This window comes from Odocoileus virginianus, chromosome 3 (genome assembly GCF_023699985.2).
Source record: "Odocoileus virginianus isolate 20LAN1187 ecotype Illinois chromosome 3, Ovbor_1.2, whole genome shotgun sequence".
Classification (NCBI taxonomy): Eukaryota; Metazoa; Chordata; class Mammalia; order Artiodactyla; family Cervidae; genus Odocoileus; species Odocoileus virginianus.
Genome location: NC_069676.1, coordinates 76,612,907 through 76,632,003, shown reverse-complemented (window position 1 = coordinate 76,632,003; position 19,097 = coordinate 76,612,907). Strand labels below are relative to the sequence as shown.

The 19,097-nt window shown below is 37.0% G+C and overlaps 1 protein-coding gene across 4 annotated transcripts in view; it reads left to right on the top strand.

The window, feature by feature from the left end:
• Window positions 1-19,097, top strand: part of SSBP2 (single stranded DNA binding protein 2) — a 295,979-nt gene that overhangs the window by 78,840 nt on the left and 198,042 nt on the right. For all 4 annotated transcript variants that reach the window (XM_020888072.2, XM_020888073.2, XM_020888070.2 and 1 more), the window contains exons 2-3: window positions 6,083-6,155; window positions 16,727-16,788. In XM_020888072.2, the coding sequence (XP_020743731.2) occupies window positions 6,083-6,155; window positions 16,727-16,788 (135 nt within the window). The remainder of the gene's footprint in view (window positions 1-6,082; window positions 6,156-16,726; window positions 16,789-19,097) is intronic.

Genomic DNA, 19,097 nt, shown 5'->3' with positions numbered 1-19,097 from the left:
GCCCCAGAAAACCTGACCAAAATTTAATCAGACAACAAACTGGGGAAAAAAGGTTTGCAGAAAACATCAGCGGTTTAGTATTTTTACCTAACCACATATCTTGGATCTTTATGTAGCATGAATGGCACAAAGTATGATCTTTTACTGGAGACCCAAAGCTAACATTATGATTAATAATGATAAATATATAATAATGACAGTGCTATTACAAGAGTTGTCCTCAGGCCTTCTGAAGGAGGCACGGGGGTATTTGCTTCTAGTCTAATTAGACCATACTGGTTTTATGCTTTATTTATTGTTTCTGCCACATCCATATTAGTTGCTCATCATTTGTTTCTTCTTACAGTTATTGATGTTTTTACCAGCAGCTATAACTTAAATTTCCTTCTACTCTTTTTCTAAATGTAGTATGGTATATTTGTGTGTATACGTTCTCACACTTTTAACAATGACTTATGAACATTTCTTCATTTCACTAAACATCTTCAAAAATGTATTTTCCCATTACCTGCATATATCACAATCTAATTATTTCTCTCATCAGATATTTAGGTTACCAATGTTTCACTGCTACACTTTTGCCATAAACTTCATTATAAAATGTTTGGATTTCTGATTAATTCTTTAAAACAGTTTTTTAGAATAAAAATTACTAGGTCAGAGGTTACAAAAGGTTTATTATTTTAATTTTTTCCCATTTGCTCCTTTATTTCTTTTAAAATAGGTAATAGAAAGAACTACTGGGTAAATAATCAAACAGAAGAATGTTTATGCAGTTAAAAAAAAAAAGTCTGCCTCTTAACCTAGGTTCCCACTCCTTAGGGATAAAAAATCCTACAATAAAAGATATTGTTTGGATACATGTTTCCACCAGAGGGGGAAGCTTGGGGAGTGACACTGGTTACTTACTCCTGTGCCTGTAGGTATATGAACTGTCTCTGGCAGAATACACATGTGTATGTGTCGTATACATGGGAGTGTACTATATAAGCTGTTCTACATTCTGTGTTTTTCACCTGTACACTTACACTTCCATATCTTACTCTTTAGGCACTGAATGCTTTAATGTTTGTAGAGTCTTTGCTACATTCATTGGGGAAATTTTAAAACGTGGTTTGTGGCTGGAAGGTTGAATATTTTTCCTTAGGATTATTTACTGGCCATAGGTAGCCATTCTTCTTACTTGGCCTTTAATGTCCATCCTTGCTCATTATTTAAAAATTAAGATTTTCATGTTCTGGCAGATTATAGTATATGAGCAGAATGTATTAAGCACATTAGCTTTTTGTTGTTCTATGGGTCATATATCCACTTTTCTCGGTCCATTATTGCTTTTTGGTTTTATTTGGTTCTTTCTGAGGGATCATCAGAGTTTTAACATCTTTTTGTATTTTTTTTTCATTTTTATATATCTTTAATTCCCTTCTAATTATATATTTTGTGACTCATAAAAAAATTACGTTTGTTAGAATTACATACCAAATAAAATGTGATTGGAATTACCCCCTTTCCTTTCGTAAACAGTTTAAAAAATTAAACTGTAGACTGGTCCACCCCAAGAGATTTTGAATCCATGAAGCCTAGTTAAAATAGATTTCACTCCATCAGAACTGGGGATTGATAGGATTTGAATTGTGAAGTTTCGTCAGTGCCTTTTCTGTTCTGCCTCCTATGGCACCACGAGTGTGTATGTGTAACTTACAGATGGTGAACTGAATGTGCATCCCATTCATGGCTGACACGTAAGTGGTGTTTGAGGGCAGTGCCAAGTGGGCTCAGGCTTTAGCTGTTTTCAGCGTTACTCCTTTTGTAACCTCTGTCTTTGCTCTTAATTTTAGAGTGTGGTGCCTGCAGTAACCAGGGAGTAAAGCAGGTCTTGAGCTATTTCAGATTTGGGTCTTTCTCTAGAGTTGCTGGTCAAATGATTTTGTTAACTCAGTCATTGATATCTATTTGAAATTTAGAACAAAATGAAGATAAAGGTATATGATCCGTGAACTTTTGATATACTTTTTTGTTAATCAGTGTTTAAAAAGAAAAGTGGGGCTGCTTTCTGGATCCAAACTCTAGCTGCATGATTACTAATTTTTTTTTCTATGTAATTGGATTACATTATAAGCCACTGGGGCTTTCCTGGTGGCTTAGACAGTAAAGAATCTGGCTGCAAAGTGGGAGACTTGGGTTCGATCCTTGGGTTGGGAAGATCCCCTGGAGTAGGGAATGACAACCCACTCCAGTATTCTTGCCTGGAGAATCCCATGGACAGAGGAGCCTCATGGGCTATAGTCCATGGGGTCACAAAGGGTCAGACACGACCGAGTGACTAACAACTTTCACTTTTTAATTTTATGAGCCACTAGATTTGCTTTTTCAAAAGCAGGTAAACTTCTTAAAGATCCTAAAAAGGAAAAGGATCATGTTAATATGACAGTGTACACATTTAAAATATTTGTACATTCAGTATTTACCTTTAGATTTTCACTGTTCAGTAGAAACTGAATCTGAATAAAGTGTTTGGTGATCTCATGTTACTGGGTAAGGGACCAAGCTGTGATTCACATGCACGGATGGACAGGTGTCACTGCCTGCTCCCCTGGAAACATTTGTCTTCATACAAAATTAATTTATTACAGGGCTTTTCCCTCAGAAGCTTCTGAAGGTTCTTATTTCCTGTGACCCCAATGCCTCTGTAGGGAGCTAATGGGAACCCACAGTATCTGCACCTAAAGGTAAAAGAAACACTTCTGTCACTGTGGCTCTTAGCGGCACTTCAGGAGCAAGGTGGGGTGGAAAGGAATGGCGAGTGTGGGGGCGACCGTGGCGTTGGTGACTTGGTGATATAGTATGTGACAGAATCAGCTGTGGCGCACTTAGCTTGGCGATGTAATATGTGACAGAATTAGCTGAGACTGTCGCAGTCATTGCTACTATTTGCTGTGCTCTCCAGTCCTTCCAACAGCACTGCAAGGAAAGTATCCTTCCCATTTTGCGAATGAGGAAACTGAGACTCAGAAATTTTGTTTCCTTGAAAGTGTGCACGGGTACTGTTAACAGACAGAGAAGGTGAATTTAACGCTGGACACGGCCAAGTTAAGAGAGAACTGTCTTGCTAGAAATTTCAAACTGATTTGGAGAAGCTGGTTTGTAGCTGGGTAGAGAGGATAGGACTAAAGAGATGGGTTTGGAAAATCCTATGCACAGAGGCGGGCTTCCCAGGTGGCGCAAGTGGTAAAGAACCCACCTGCTGGTGCAGGAGGTGTGAGATATGCGGGTTTGACCCCTGGGTCGGAAGATCCCCTGGAGGAGGGCATGGGAACCCACTCCAGGATTCCTGCCTGGACAGTCCCCATGGACGGAGGAGCCTAGTGGGCTGCTGTCCATGGGGTTGCAGAGTTGGACACCATTACGGAAGCGACTTAGCAAGCATACACAGAGATGGTAGTTAAAATTCGGAGGTTTGCTAGTGATGTGTTTCACGGCCACATGGCACTCGAGTTGATTAATTGTTCACCTATGTGATGCTTCCCTACCAATATTTCCAGAGCACAGGACCTGACTGCCTGGAAAGCATTCATTTTGTTCCAGGGAGGTGATAGAATGTTAGGATACATTAGGCGGCGTTGTAGGTAGATTTTCTCAGCCCTGTCCTGTTTTATCACCCTGTTGGTAAAAATATCATGTGCTGTGACAGGTTAGATTTGAAGGATAGGAGGACAGGTACACGCCTAGGAAGATGCTTCAGAATCTTTAGTTCTATAGTTTGAAACCCCTTCCTCTCATTGATTCTCTGCCCTCACCAATACATCTTTTAGAATCACTGTCCTGGACTCATTGAAAGAGGGGAGATTGTTGCTTTAAATTCTACTTATAAAGAGATACACTTTTTGTTACCTAATTAATTGGGGGAAACATATAAGAAATATATTATCTTCTTTAATATTACGAAGAAGAGATTCCAAGGAAGTGGCTTGCTCAACTTTAAGGAATGGTTTGAATTTCAAGGACACAGCTAAGTCGAGCCCTGGCCTTGACTGTCTGCGGTCACCTCTCTTACCTCATCCCCACCCCTGGACCCACCGCCAAGGACCTGCTTCTCTCAGTGCCTCTCAACCTTCAGCTTCTCCAAGCTTGCTGGAACATCCTTACTTTTGGGCCCTTGACTTGGACCTGGCTTTCTTTTCTAGCCTTCACCGCTGGTTTGGCTCTAGGCCCACGATTTTACAACCCACAGGAATAACATGAGGCTCTAGGGCAATAGCAGGAGGGCCATGATGCCACTGGCAGGCAAATTGAGGCTTTAGTCTCTCCAGGAGAAATTCACAGCTATTTTCTGTTTCTAGATGAAACCTGCCATCATGGTCAGGGCATCATGTGATAGGGTTGGAAGCAGTTAGTAGAGGGCAGGGTACGTGGAGCGTGTGTGTGAAGAATGTGTGATAAGAATCACCAGTGGGGTTTGTTTGTTTGAAACTACAGGAACATTTCAGTTCCCATATCCCGTATGCTGTATGTTGGTATGAACCTTCCCCACGGAGCATCACACAGGGGTGTGACTATGCCTCAGCGGTGTTAGGGCAGAAGACGAGTTGAGAAGCACCGACCTAGGAAACGGCGTTCAACTTGAAGAGAATGTGAAAGTGAAGTCGCTCAGTCGTGTCCGACTCTTTGCGACCCCGTGGACTGTAGCCTACCAGGCTCCTTTGTCCATGGGATTCTCCAGGCAAGAATACTGGAGTGGGTTACCATTTCCTTCGCCAGGGCATCTTCCCAACCCAGGGATCGAACCCGGGTCTCCCGCATTGGAGGCAGACGCTTTAACCTCTGAGCCATATAGATGTTTCTAAATTATGTTTCTATACTCACTGTCAACAACATACTTTTCATCTCTGAGTAACTTTAACATGTATCTATTCATGGTGCTTGGTAACTACAGAAAGACTCTCATCTTAAGTGTTTGACAGTTTTGGAATGGAGAAATAATTAAATGGACAGAGCAATGATTATATACAGGCTTTCCCTTTTCATAACAAGTACATGTTATGTTTTCATAAACATGAGGAAAATACTCATTTTTGCAAATGCCATCAGTCTTTAACAATCATAAATTCACTTGGCAAGATAAATGGTGTAGCTGTACAGAATTGTGGTTATTGTTGCATTGTTTTGTTTACTGTAAACCTGGCTCAATATTGGTAAATACAGTGTCGCAGAAACTGAAGTGTTGTGAGCTATCTGGGCATTGGTCCAAGATATCATTAAAAATACTGCCTCAGACTAATTTGGGTTTATGAATAATATTTTGTTAACAGCTTAACTAAAATTGAGCCACATGGTCTAGCTTAAAATTCTGAATCCACTAGTTAATGAGAATACTATGAGTGGATAGTGCATACTTAATATTCTATATTTGAGTGATGAATTTATATGTACTTTTGTGTTAACCTTTAAATTGTAAGTCCCCAAATGCCTAATATAATCTAGTATCTTTAAAATTTACTTAACCCTGTGATTTGCAGTTAATTTGAGTTTCTTATAAACTAAAATATTGTTGGTGTAACAATAACATCCAAAGAATAAGGAGAAAGTCCTGAATAAACATTACAGTGGATGTTCAATGTCCATTTTGGCATATGGGTGTGTAAACAGCTGGAGTTTATAACAACATTCACTAAAAAGATGGAAGGATATAGTGTTGTTGTAAATGTCCAATTATTTATTACACTAATAATTATACCTTAACATAGGTTATGGGAATTATTAATGTTTGGTTTTAAATTAATAATTCATATTAGGTACAAAAGAGAATTTAGAATATGATAAATTAGATGATACAAGACAAAAAAATCCTTATTTAGGTGTTTCTTGCCAAAAGATACAGTGTGTCTTATTCTTGTGTGTCCTATTTTAATTAAAGTTCTTTCTGAACATACATGTATAAACTCCCATTGAAAAGATGTTGGAAGAGTTGATTTTCTGTCACTGTTAGTGTGAAAAATACTTTTGTAATGAAAAGGTGTATACATTGTTTAAAGAATGAATTTAAATATACCTCTTCTCAATAAATATTTTATTCTTTTCCCAGGTTAGCTCTCTACGTATATGAGTATCTGCTCCATGTAGGAGCTCAGAAATCGGCCCAAACATTTTTATCAGAGGTATGTTTTACGTATATTTTCTGTATTGTATTTTGATGTCCTATATAAGTGAATGAAAAATATAATGTAACAATTATTTGAAAATAGTGAATGTTCAGTTATCCAAATGCATAATGTAGTCTTCGTAGATTATTGGAAGCATTTGCAATATCCCAAAATGCCATTTCTGTGCAAATAACTACCTACTCAACTTTCTAGCCATTCCCCCCCACCCCCACCGAGGAATAGAAACTAATATTAACCTCAGCAACAATAATCAAGAAAGCAAATTTGCTTTAAGAAAAAAAGGCAAACACTATCATATCTCTAGTTTTAAAAATATTTTATTTTGATATTATTCACAGTTTTGGAAAATATGGTTTTTGTTTTTATTTTGTATAGATAATAGTGGGTTGATGACCGAACTTAAGTTAGAAAAAGATTTTGATAATCTTGCTTCAAGTTCTTGTTTCTATTTTTCTCCTTCACAATTTTTAAACCTTAAATTTGAGTTTTCATACAGTGTTACCTTTTCTTCTTCAATTAATATAATAATGAGGAAGAGGAGGACTTTACTGAGTTATATTATGTGTGAGCATATTATCTACAGTTCTAAGAAAATTTGCAAGGTATCTGGTATTATTTCTGATTTACTGATAAGAACTACAGGACTCAGGGAGTTTATATAACTAGTTTGTGGTCACACAGCTTAGTAAGTTATTGAACTAGAATTCAAACCTTAGGTGCATGTTAATTGCAAAGCCCCTGGTTTCCCCTCAGTATCTGTGCTGTCCAGTATGGTAGCCACTGGCCAAATATGGCTTTTTGAGCACTTGAAATATGACTGATCCAACTGAGAAGTGCTGTAAGTATGAAGTTACACACTGGGTTTTGAAGACTTGATGTGAACAAAAGAATACAAAATATCAATAATTTAAAAAATTTGAACACATTGAAAGGATAATATTTTGGATATATTAGATAAAATTACTAGTGTTATTTTTCTTTTTAAAAGTAGTTACTAGAAAATTTAAAATTATATCCGTGGCTCTCACTTGTAGCCTGTGTTTATATTTCTGTGGGACAGTGCTGATCAAATTATGTTGTCTCTAGTGATCTCCTTAGTTTGCCTCTACAAGATCAGGGACATGACAGGCAACCCCTTGACCAAAGTCCCTGCCTGAGGTACAACCTTCTTGAGATTCACTATCCCCCACCAAGCACACAGGTAAACAAACACACGTATCCCCCAATCTAATTAGACTAATTAATTAGTATATGTGAACCATTGGGGCCTATTTGCAAGTAAGAAAATTGATAGGTATGCTCAGAACTTAAGTCAGTTGTTTTACCATAGAAGGAATATATGCAGTATAATCAAAATGTGATTTCAAAGTATATTTAAATCAAGACAGAAGTTTAACGTATCTATCCCTGATTAAATCATAAATTAGAAGACTTTGGTCTATAACCTGAATCACATTCACTTGTTTGATGTTACAAAGGAAGCAACTGAGATTGCAAACAGGATACTTTTAATAATTATATTCTTAATCACTACCAACTTATATTTAAAAGAAACCTCTGCAAGGAGATCCAACCAATCCATCCTAAAGGACTTCAGTCCTTGGGTGTTCATTGGATGGACTGATGCTGAAGCTGAAACTCCAATACTTTGGCCATCTCATGCTAAGTGTTGACTGATTGGAAAAGACCCTGATGCTGGGAGGGATTGGGGGCAGGAGGAGAAGGGGACGACAGAGGATGAGATGGCTGGATGGCATCACCGACTTGATGGGCATGAGTTTGAGTAAACTCCGGGAGTCGGTGATGGACAGGGAGACCTGGTGTGCTGCGATTCATGGGGTCAGAGAGTCGGACACGACTGAGCGACTCAACTAAACTGAACTGAAAGTCAGTTATGGAGATTTTAAACTTTTGTTTCAATGCAGTTGAAAACTTGATGAAAGGAGTTACTGATCACTTTTCCTAGATAAAGAATTGTTTTGAATTGGCTCAACTTTCTGAATCTGTTTTTTCTTGCCAACATTAATAACCATTTCATCAAAAAAAAAATGTTGCTAACTTATTTAGGGATGTTCAGATATTTGGATTCAAATAAGTTATGTAGATTGAGCAGATAACAAGATGCTGTACTGATATGCTTCTGAACTCAATGGAAAATGGAAATACAACTTTTACTAGTGCTATTTGGTAAAAATAAAATTATAATTTCAGAAGAGATTTGCACATTTTTAAACAAGTATTTACCATGATTTTATTTTCTCTGGTTGCATTTGGAATACAAAACTGAGGATTCCTCCATTATCAATCTGGTTCAGTTTCACAAGAGGAATCAGATAAGCTGAAAATAAACTCCTGTCTGAAAATAAACTCCAGGAAGATATACAGTATTACTGGACTTTGGAGATGAGTGTATGTGATTAGGTACATGAAAACCATTGAACATAAAGCAATAGTATATATTTTTGTGGGTACATATTTATGAACGTGAAGTAAAGTAAAAGTTCTGAAAGAATATACATTCCAGAATAGTTGTTTGTGGGAGTGGGGTTGTTAAAGTAATCAAAAAGGAATTTTTATCCTGCAATAAAAAATATTTGTTGAGTTTTTTAAAACAAATATACACAAACACACACACACACATATATATTTGTATAGTTAAAATTATCTTGATTTTAAAATGAAAGTTTGGAAGTAGATTTGTAATAGGCCACTGCTGAGTACACCCTAGAGTTCTAGATATAGTCATCCCTCCATATCCACTGGGGATCAGTTCCGGGACTCCATCCCCCTCTCCCGTGGATGCCAAAATCCACAGATGATCAAGTCCCTTATATTAAAACAGCACAGTGTTTGCATATAACCTACACTCATTTTCACGTGTATCTTAAATCATCTGTAGGTTATTGATAATACCTAATACAGTGCAAATGCTGTGTAATAGTTGTAAATACAATGTAAATGATATGTAAATAGTTGCTCATTGTGAGCAGTTTCAAGTTTGACTTTTTGAAAGTTTCTGGAACATTTTTTCCAAGTGTTTTCTACCCATGGTTGTTTGAATCTGTGGATGTGGAACCTGCAGATGGGGACCGTTGACTATAATTTCAGTTGGTAAAATTTCAATAGCTTGCTATATTATCCTCCATGCTTTAAGTTTCCATCATTCCAGCTGCTTGTGTTTGTCTATACATACCAGAAGGCGTCTCTCATCTGGGCTTGACTCAGTGCTATTCACTGCCTAAAATCTCCTCCCCTTCTCTCCTTGACTAGCTCAGAGGTAGCTTTTTCTAGGAAAGCTTTCTCAGGGCTCCACCTCTCCCTGCTAATAGTGCATTCTTAACATGAAAGCCTTTGCGTATTCTGCCAAGAAGCTTGGACTTATCTTCTCGGCACAAGGGAACTTTTATTCTTCTAAGAAAAAGAATAGCATCGTTAGGTTTGTACTGTAATGTCTATGTGAATGTCTGTACCCATCCTCTTAAACTATGGACAGTGTAATCTTTTACAGCTTTGTTCCCAATTTAGCATTGCTTTTTCTCTCTTTTCTTTAACTTGGATTGTCTGGAAATTTTAAGACTGCTTGCTGTAGGATGGGACTTCCCAGGTGGTGCTAGTGAAGAACCCAGCTGCCAGTGCAGGAGATGTAAGAGACGCGGGTTCGATCCCTGGGTGGGAAAGATCCCCTGGAGAAGAGCATGGCAACCCACTCCAGTACTGTATTCTTGCCTGGAAAATCTCATGGACAGAGGAGCCTGGCAGGCTACAGTCCATGGGGTCGGACATGACTGAAGTGACTTAGCACAGTCAGCACGTTGTAGAATGACTTCTTGAGTCAATTGTGTAGTAAAGAACCATCTTACCTAAATTCTTATGCTATACCAGATTTTTACCTAATTCGTACTGTTAAACAGGGAACTTAAAGAAAATGAGACTCACTTATTTGAATTGGATATTTGTGATAAAAAGGCAATGACTGAAGTGGCACCAATTACTCAAGTATTCAATGTCCTCACTGTGGTTCAAGGTGAAGTAGAATGCTTCTTCCAGTTTGGGCTTTCTCCCTCAGGATGAGTGAGGGTGTGGATGACTGTGACATTAGTGAGCCCTGGCCAGCCAGGATATTCTGTGCTGGACCACCTCTTTCATTTTGTGTGGATTTGCCTTCTGGACTAAGTGGTAAGAAGGTCAAGTTGGAACTCCAGGCATCATCTGAGCAAGATGTGAATCTCAGCATCTACGTTCTCACTTGGGCTTAGCCTTTCTGATAGTGCCCTTAGCTTAGCCTGTTGGAAATTGGATTGCTTTTGGTAGCTTTGGTTATCAGTCAAAATACTAGGACACTCATTAGTCCAGCAATTTTTTTCCTAGTTAAAAGAGATAGTATTGGAAATTAAAACATTTGTTTAGCCAGGTTGTGTTGACAAGCTCACTGTTATCTCTGATTCATCATAGATTCCAAACCATGTCTAAATCCTAAATGTTACTCTGGGCTCATTAAAAACTATCTTTTTGCTGGATTACATTGTTTCATTTTAGATAAGATAATTCCTGTTTGTTCTTGAAATAAACTACACAAGATAGAAAAGAATCAGTCAAGAATTTCCAAAATAGCACTTTTGAGCACTTACCACATGCCAGGTCTTTCAAGTCATTTCATATGTACTAACCCATTTAAACCTCAGCACAACTTTAAAGTACTACTATGATTATCTTGTTTTCATAATTGAGAAAATGGAGTAAGTAAATATGATTTAGAACACAATTCATATCTAGCAGTGTGGCCCCACAGTCATTGTTCTGACACATTATACTATGTTGCCTCCAAGTTAAAGTTCAAGAAACATGTAAGGAAATCACTACTATATGTTCCATATAGCTCCAAGTGTCTGTCACCTGGATAGCCTACAACCTTCCTATTTCCTAGGGTTACCTTTTCTACCAAAATGACTCCAACTTAAACCCTAATATGACAGATTGTTTCACGTCCTCTTTAATATCTCTGGAGCTTACAAGCCTTCATAGCCTAATGCTCCACTAACGCATTGCTCTTGGGTATGAAGGATTCTTACTGAAAGTTAGGGAAAAACTGAAGACTATTAAGCGTTGATTAAGTACAGTACAAGCAACAACATTGACTCTGATTAGACACAACTATCCTTAAGTTCTTTGGTTTTCTTGCCATAGAGAATTTCTCACCAGCTGTTGTCCTGAAGACTCCTTCTGCCTTCTGTCTCGTTGAGTCCTCGCAAGTTTCCCAGTGGCTCCTTTCCTGAATACTTCCAGAGCCCCAGACTACTCCTTCCTGGAGACTATTAGCAACCTCCTAAATCCTTGTTATTTTATTATGTAGAATATTAGCTATCTGTTCTTTACTTTCAAACCATTTCTAAGTGCCTTTGCCTTTCTGGGCCAAACATAGGAAGGATCCATCAAGGAGTTTTCCCAATTTCCCAAGAAAAAAATTTTTCTCCTTACAAAGACTTCTGCATTCCTTCTAAAGCAGAGCTTCCATGATTATGGAAATGATCTCTAATCTCTGCTGTTCAGTAAGTTCTCCACTAGTCACGTGTTTCAATGGAACCCTTAAAAAGTGGCTAGAGAAATTGAAGAACATTCAATTAATCCTGTGTAAAGAGCCACATGTGGTTAATGAGTACCACATTGAATAGCACAGTTTTGAATTACATCTCCTTCAGAGTGCAATCAGATTTTTCTTCCTGTTGTACATCTGTTTGCTTTAATTTTTAAAATTAGAATGTAAAAGTTTTCACTTGTATTACATTTACTGTATAGTTGCACCTATACTTCTATACATGGACGACTAGTAGGAATAGTAGATTATATTTAACTTAGACGTCTCAGGAGTTTTTCTAGGAACAAACATCTCCCCGACCCAGGGACTGACCCCAGGTCTCCTGCGTTAAAGGCAGATTCTTTACCATGTGAGCCACCAGGGAAGCCTATACATAGGTGTACAGATTCTTTTCTTAACATAGGAACTAGCGTTATTCTTTTATGATATTAATTTTTTTTAATACTGGTTTTCAAAAAGTATGGTAGTACTTAGGAATACTCTGTAAAGTTTGGATGTCATGAGCTTCGGATGTACTGCTGTGTTGTTGGCGATGCTGTTGAAGTAGATCTAGATCATCTAAAGTGGTCCCACACTGACCAAGCTAGAACCCCCCAAAATGGGTGCTGCCAGCATCCAGAAGTGCCCCGCCTCTGCTTTGCTGCCACTTCTGCACAAGCAGCCACTTCGCTTGGAGCCAGGGGCAGGAAGCTTCTCTTCTTCCTCCAGCTCTTTGATCTCCTACTGGTATCTCCTGATAGAACTTAAGGGAAACTAGCTGGCTAGGGGCCAAGGAAATGTAATTTTCAGAATCCAAGTACTGAGTGTAGAATGGAGGATGTGGGAGGGTGGGTGTGGGGCTGAGAGGTAATAGGTAAATGACTAGTATACCTTTCCAGAGCAAATAATGATGAAATAATAAGTATATGTGTATGTATGTGTGTGTGTGTGTGTATCACAGGTTTTTTATTATACACACTGTGCTTTCATTTTTGTTTTACTTCAGTTGCTTTCTGTCAGTTCGCTAAACTTTATAAATATTCTCTTTTTGTGGTTATAGCATTTTTCATTCTATGACCTGTGCCATAGTATAGTTTACCAGTCCCCTTACTAATGGACATTTATATTGTTTCCAGTCTTTTGCAATTACAAATGATGTTTCATTGAAAATTGTTTTATATGTAACTTTGTACATGTGACCATATTAATAAATTCCTAGAAGAATTGCTATATCAGAGAGTATGTTCAATGAAATTTATAATTTTCATTTATAAACCATATGGCATGTCTTATTCTTGCCAGTATACCGTTCATTCATGATTCATTGTTTGGCTCTGCATTTATATAGAAATGCTGAAAACACTAGATCATATTACAGAGACACTGCCTAATCACAGACAAGGCCCTCAGATGTAAGGTATGGTGGTAGGCATTGGCCTTGCAATTTACAAGGTTACAGGAAAATACAGCGTTTAGCTGGACTGATGATGGAAGGAAGGGAGGTGGATGATTTAAAGAGCAAAAGCCTAAGGACTAGGGAATACACACAGAGGCTTCAATAATACAAGAAGAAAAAATAGAAATTATTTGCATAGATACCACTTAAGGACCTGAACAAGTCTGAAGCCCATGAAACTCAGTACAACAGAAAATGCCTCTTCATAAATAGCAGAAGAATTGTTTCTAAAGTGACTTTTGACATTTAGAGGTGTTTTCTGGCTATTCCTCAACCTCATCCATCATTATGTTTGCTAAAAAAATTAAACTATATGTGTGAATATGACTTCAAAATGAAAGTCCTTTACCTTTTTCCAGAGATAATAGTTGTAAGTTTGGTGTCATTTTTTAAATATACATACAATGAAGTTCATACATATATATTCACACATATGTTTAAACAGAAAAGGTATGTATTATTATGTGTGTATTATTTTGTAGCCTTTCTTAATCTCATTTGTAAAACCAGTCTATCATAGTCCTTTTTCCATATAGATTTATCTTATTCTCTTTAATGATCACACACTATTCTGTAGTGTTTAAGTAGTAAATTTTATTTTGCCTTCACTGTTGGTGAATGTTTTTCAGGTTGTTTCCAATTTTCATTTTAACAGTGCCGCAGTAAATGTGACAAAGTTTTCTGTAGATCAGGTTCTGTTTTCCTGAATATCATCTAATGCTTTCTCTAAATAAGTATTATTTAGTATTAGTAGTATTTGGGGCTTCCAGGTGGCTCAGTGGTAAAGGATACAGCTGCCAATGCCAGAGACATGGGTTCGATCCCTGGGTTGGGAAGATCCCCTGGAGGAGAAAATGGCAACCCAACCACTATTCTTGCCTGGAAAATCTCGTGGACAGAGGAGCCTGACAGGTTACAGTCCATGAGGTCACAAAGAGTTGGACACAACTAAGCACGCATGTAACAAGAATAGTAATTAGTTTAGAGGCAAAAGACTGCCATTCACTGTGGAAACATATTCCTGTGTAGAACCATCTCCTCTTTGTAAATACCTTGCACATTGGTTGTTGTTCACTGAATAACTGTGAAAGGATGACTTTTGTGTTAACTTAAATATGTTTGACCGAAGATTTAGCTGAGTCTTCCACAGACTTGTGATTTAAAGTGAGAAAGATGAACTTCACTCATGATATAGAAAAGAATATTTTGAGGATGAAAGAGATGATGTTTGTGAAACATTTTGTTTCTCTTAGGGGTAATAAGATGTTATACTGTTTAAAATACAAATACATTAACTTCAGGCTTCCTCTTGTAGAAGACCATATCAAATATAAACCATATAGGTTTTTTCCTAGAGTACCTTACCTCCTGAAACATCTGATGACAGTAGAAGTTGTGAAAGTGCAAGAAAGAGACTGCTTAGTAGGTGATGCAGTGCAGCATGACTCTTGTTAGACTGTGAGTCTAATAACCTCTAGCAGTCTGTCATTCAGACCTAGTCATGCCTCTTTGACTCTTCATAAGTCATCTCACATTCTCCTTATAAGTATTTCACAGTTGTATTAGGTAAAGTCAAGATGAGCTGAGATGAAACGTAAGAACTCTACTTTGAAAAACTTCCGGTTTTTATGCTTAGGATAATTCCAGTTATTAGGAATATTAGTATGTCTGGAGCTTATCTGTGAGGTCCATCATTATGCCCTTTCAAGAAGACATTGACTTGGGAAAAGATGGTAAGAGAAAAGACGAGACACAGCTTTTTGACTAAGTTATAACTTTAGCAGGACATCAGAGCTCTATTTCTCATAAGACTCATTAAGTACCATTTCTTATTTTTCATGAACCAAAAAAGATAAAATATTGATTACCTAAAATTTTCAGATAAAAGGTAGCATAGATTTAAAAAAAATTTTTGAATGTTACTACTTAGGAGAATTCAAGTTAGGGTCTGGCTTCCATTTATATAACATGTTCTGGTTCATTGTTTATGTTTAAACTTTATAAATTTAAATTGATTAATTCTTAGAGTTTCACTTTTTAGCTCTTAAAATGGCTATCACATACATAATTTTCTAATCTTCAGAGAATTTCTCTGGTTTTTGATAGCACATTACTTTTTTATATCAAAGTTTTCATTGATTTATATTTCGTGTGCATAAGCACTCTAAAAATGTTATCGGTTTTAGTGATTTTAACTATGCTTAAGTTTTACATCTCTTCCTTAAAGAGGGTTTTTTTGTTTTAACATTTAGAATCACGAGTTTTTATTTTAAAATATTTTTGTCTTTTATCCTGTTGGGATAACTTCTTCCATAGTAGGTGATGGAAAGAATTCTGTTAGTCAGTATTTATAGTTGTTTGCTTCCTAGTAGTGGTAAGGGCCAATGGACACATTTTACTGATCGGAGTATTGTTAAATTATTTTTTAGTTATTTAAAAAACTAAAAGCTATACTTATATATGAGTTGTTTGTTCTTGAAGCTGGATCACCTTAGCTAAAATTATAACTTCTTACAGTTTGTCTGTTCTCTTTATCCTCCTTCACTGCTTTATCTTCCTCCATAGCATTTGTCACCTTCTACTTCTAGTATAAATGCAATCTTTTTTGGGGGGGATGGGACAGGGGCATTTGTTATGGTCTATTTTCCCTTCTGGGTTTTTCTTTAATGGTGAAGAGTCCACCTGCAATGCAGGAGTTGTGGGTTCGATCCCTGGGTCAGGAAGATCCTGTGGAGAAGGAAATGACCACCCATTCTAGTATTCTCTCCCATGGACAGAGGTGCTTGGCAGGCTAGTCTATGGGGTTACAAAGAGTCAGACTTGACTTAGAGACTAAACAACAGCAGTCCTTCCTATTAAAATGTAATCTCTTTGAATGCAAAGATTTTTATCTTTTCTTCTTAATGCTATCCAGTGCTTAGAAAAGGTACTGTATAAATACACACTCAGCTTTGCAATTTTTAAATTTAATTTGTAAAAAGAATTTAATCAGAACTTTCAATTTTGAGAATATTGACCTTGTTTTAAATTTTTATTATAGTGAACTTCAACTCATCTGAAATATAAATAATTGGAAAGTTAATATCACCGTCTTTTAAAATTCTTACATATGCCTTCTCAGTTCCATTCCCTCAAATCAGAAACTTATTCAAAAATTCAATCCTTGAAGTTTAATTTGTAGTTTGTACATATTAAGCCCAAGTCCTTGCAAGTGTCTGGGTTAGTGGTGATAGCTGATTTCCATATTGGTGTTAATAATTGTGATTTTCATGTGCCTTAAGATCCTGAAACACCTTCTGAAATTCTGGCACAGTGGGAAACAAATTCAGGAAAATAATGGTGGCATCTTCTCTCAGACTATTCAGTCAGCAAATTATAATATAAAATGAGTATTTGTAAAACTTGGATAAAGAGTAACATGAAAATGATTAAAATCCTATATACTATCTTAATATTTTAAATGGGGAAATATTGCTTTCTCATATGTGTGGGGAAAGTATTATTAGGAGTGTTTAATATCTATTTTATTCATTTTAGATAAGATGGGAAAAGAACATCACGTTGGGGGAGCCACCAGGATTCTTACATTCTTGGTGGTGGTAAGTATCTTTTATTCCATTTTCATTAGATTGATGATGCATTTCACTAGGCTTGCACATACCTGTTTATGGTTTCATGCTTCTCATTTATACTTTTTCATTTTCTGCAATTATTTTCTGAAAGGTAGCACTTATAAAAACAAAAAAACAAGCTCAAAACCAGCAGTAAGTAGTTAACTTAAAGATACTGCTATTAAGTCAAGATGGAATTGTGACCAGTGTGGAATCTCCAGCTGTAATTATGAGTTTGTGTTAGTCAACTCTGGTTACCATAAAAAAGTACCATATACTGGGTGGCTTAAACAGCAGAAATTAATTTCTCACAGTTCTGGAGGCCAGAAGTCCCAAGTTCAATCTGCCAAGCATGGTGTGTTTCTAATGAGAACTCTCTTTCTGGCTTGTAGATAGCTGCCTTCTTCCTGTGTCCTCACATGGATATATAGAGAGAGACAGAGCAGCACATGCTAACTGACTGACTAGCTCTCTGGTGGCTGTTTCTGTAAGGGCACTAATTGCATCTTGAGGGTCCCACCCTTGTGACTTCATCTAAACCTGAAGATACTGAAGGTGGTGATGGTGGTGGTTGTGGTGAATTTTTAGAATAGTCTAAAAAAGTTTGAAATAGTTCTAGATAGATTCAGAGATAGAACTGCCTAGGAATGTACACACAAATGGTCAGTCAGTATTAAAGGTTCAGTTGATATCAGAACTTATAAATTTTATTGCAGCACCAGTACACCCAGGTTTGTGACTTTTCTGCAGCAGCGATTATTAGTCTAGGTATTCAAATGGACAAGCTAAGCTTTTTCTTTTCTTTTTTAAAAAAATTTCTTCAGTTAGGAGCATTTCCTGTTCAGTACATTATACACTCATCTCAGCATCATACTTAAAACGAAAAAACAAAAATAAAAGTTCTCTTCTAGTGCCGTGGATGTGGTTTCCTTGGTCTGTTACTTAATGCCATCATCTTTTTAATCTCTCTCCTGAAAACGTGCTTTACTAGAAGTTCCATGGTGAATGGAACCATACTTGGTCAGTTACGATTGTGGGTTTCCCTTGTTAGTCTGAAATACGTGTGGCAGGAACAGGTGCAGTCCTTTGGTTCAGAGTTGTTCCTGTATTTGGAATAACGGCTCCTTGCAGTTAGGCCCTATCATTGTGCTGTTTTCCTGGGGCTTAAGACTGATGTCTTGTAACATAATGTTTTAAAAGTCAATTTTTCATTTTACTTAAGCTGTTTTTATGATATCTAGATCTAGACTGTAAGTGCTTAACTGCTGAATGTAATTGAAATTCCCCACTTAGCGACACCCATATATTTTATATGTTCCCTATTATGTCTATAAAGTGACACAAGAAACCACGTTAGAGGTCTGTCCCTGTTGGATCAGTGGGCTAACAAAATGAAGATTTTAAGTTTTTCATTATAGAATTAATTCCGTTTCTTGTACCCATTTCTCTTTTACTCCCTTCCTCTAACCTATCCTCTTACTGTAGATGGTTGATAATAATTCACTGAATACTTTGACTTTTTCCTTCTGTCAGACTTCATTTTTTTTGGTCTTTTTTATCAGTAGGTGCAGCTCTTAAATCTGCTATTGCTCTTCCTTTTTCTGTGACTCTTAGATTCAGGGGAGCCCTTTCTCTGTGGTTTTGATATTTTAAGTAATTTTTACTTAGTTATAGATATCAAAGAAATTGTAAATAAAGGGCACATAAATATTTTAGGTCATATTTATTTTCATTTAAGTCTGGCACATGCAAAAGGTACATTATTTTCAGTGTTTTTAATGTTCTTCCCTAAAACTGCTACCTTTTGAGGTGCCTGCTTTATCGATATAAATGAATGATTCTTAATGATTTTGAAGTCATGGGGTCCTCTGAGAACTGATGAAAAGCTAAGGATCCCCTCTTGCAGGACATTGCCCAGATCCTAAGCTTTTCTGATCATTGTGTGTAGCTAACCATGACTATGGGCCTTAAGTCCAGCAGGGTCCTGACTTTTTTCCCCCAGTTGTTTCAAAGATCTCTTTGGTTTTTTCTTTTCAAAAAAAGAAAAAACTTTTATTTTTTAGAGTAGTTTTCAGTCAATTCACAACAAAATTGAGGAGAAGGTAGAGATTTCCCATATGACTCCTGCTTCCACAATGTATAGCCTCCCCGTAATCAACATTCCCCACCAGAGTGGCACCCTTGTTGTAACTTATGAACCTACATTAACACACTATAATCACTCCAAGTCCATAATTTACATTACAGTTCATTTCTGGTGTTGTACATTCTGTGGCCTTGAGCAAATGTTATAATGA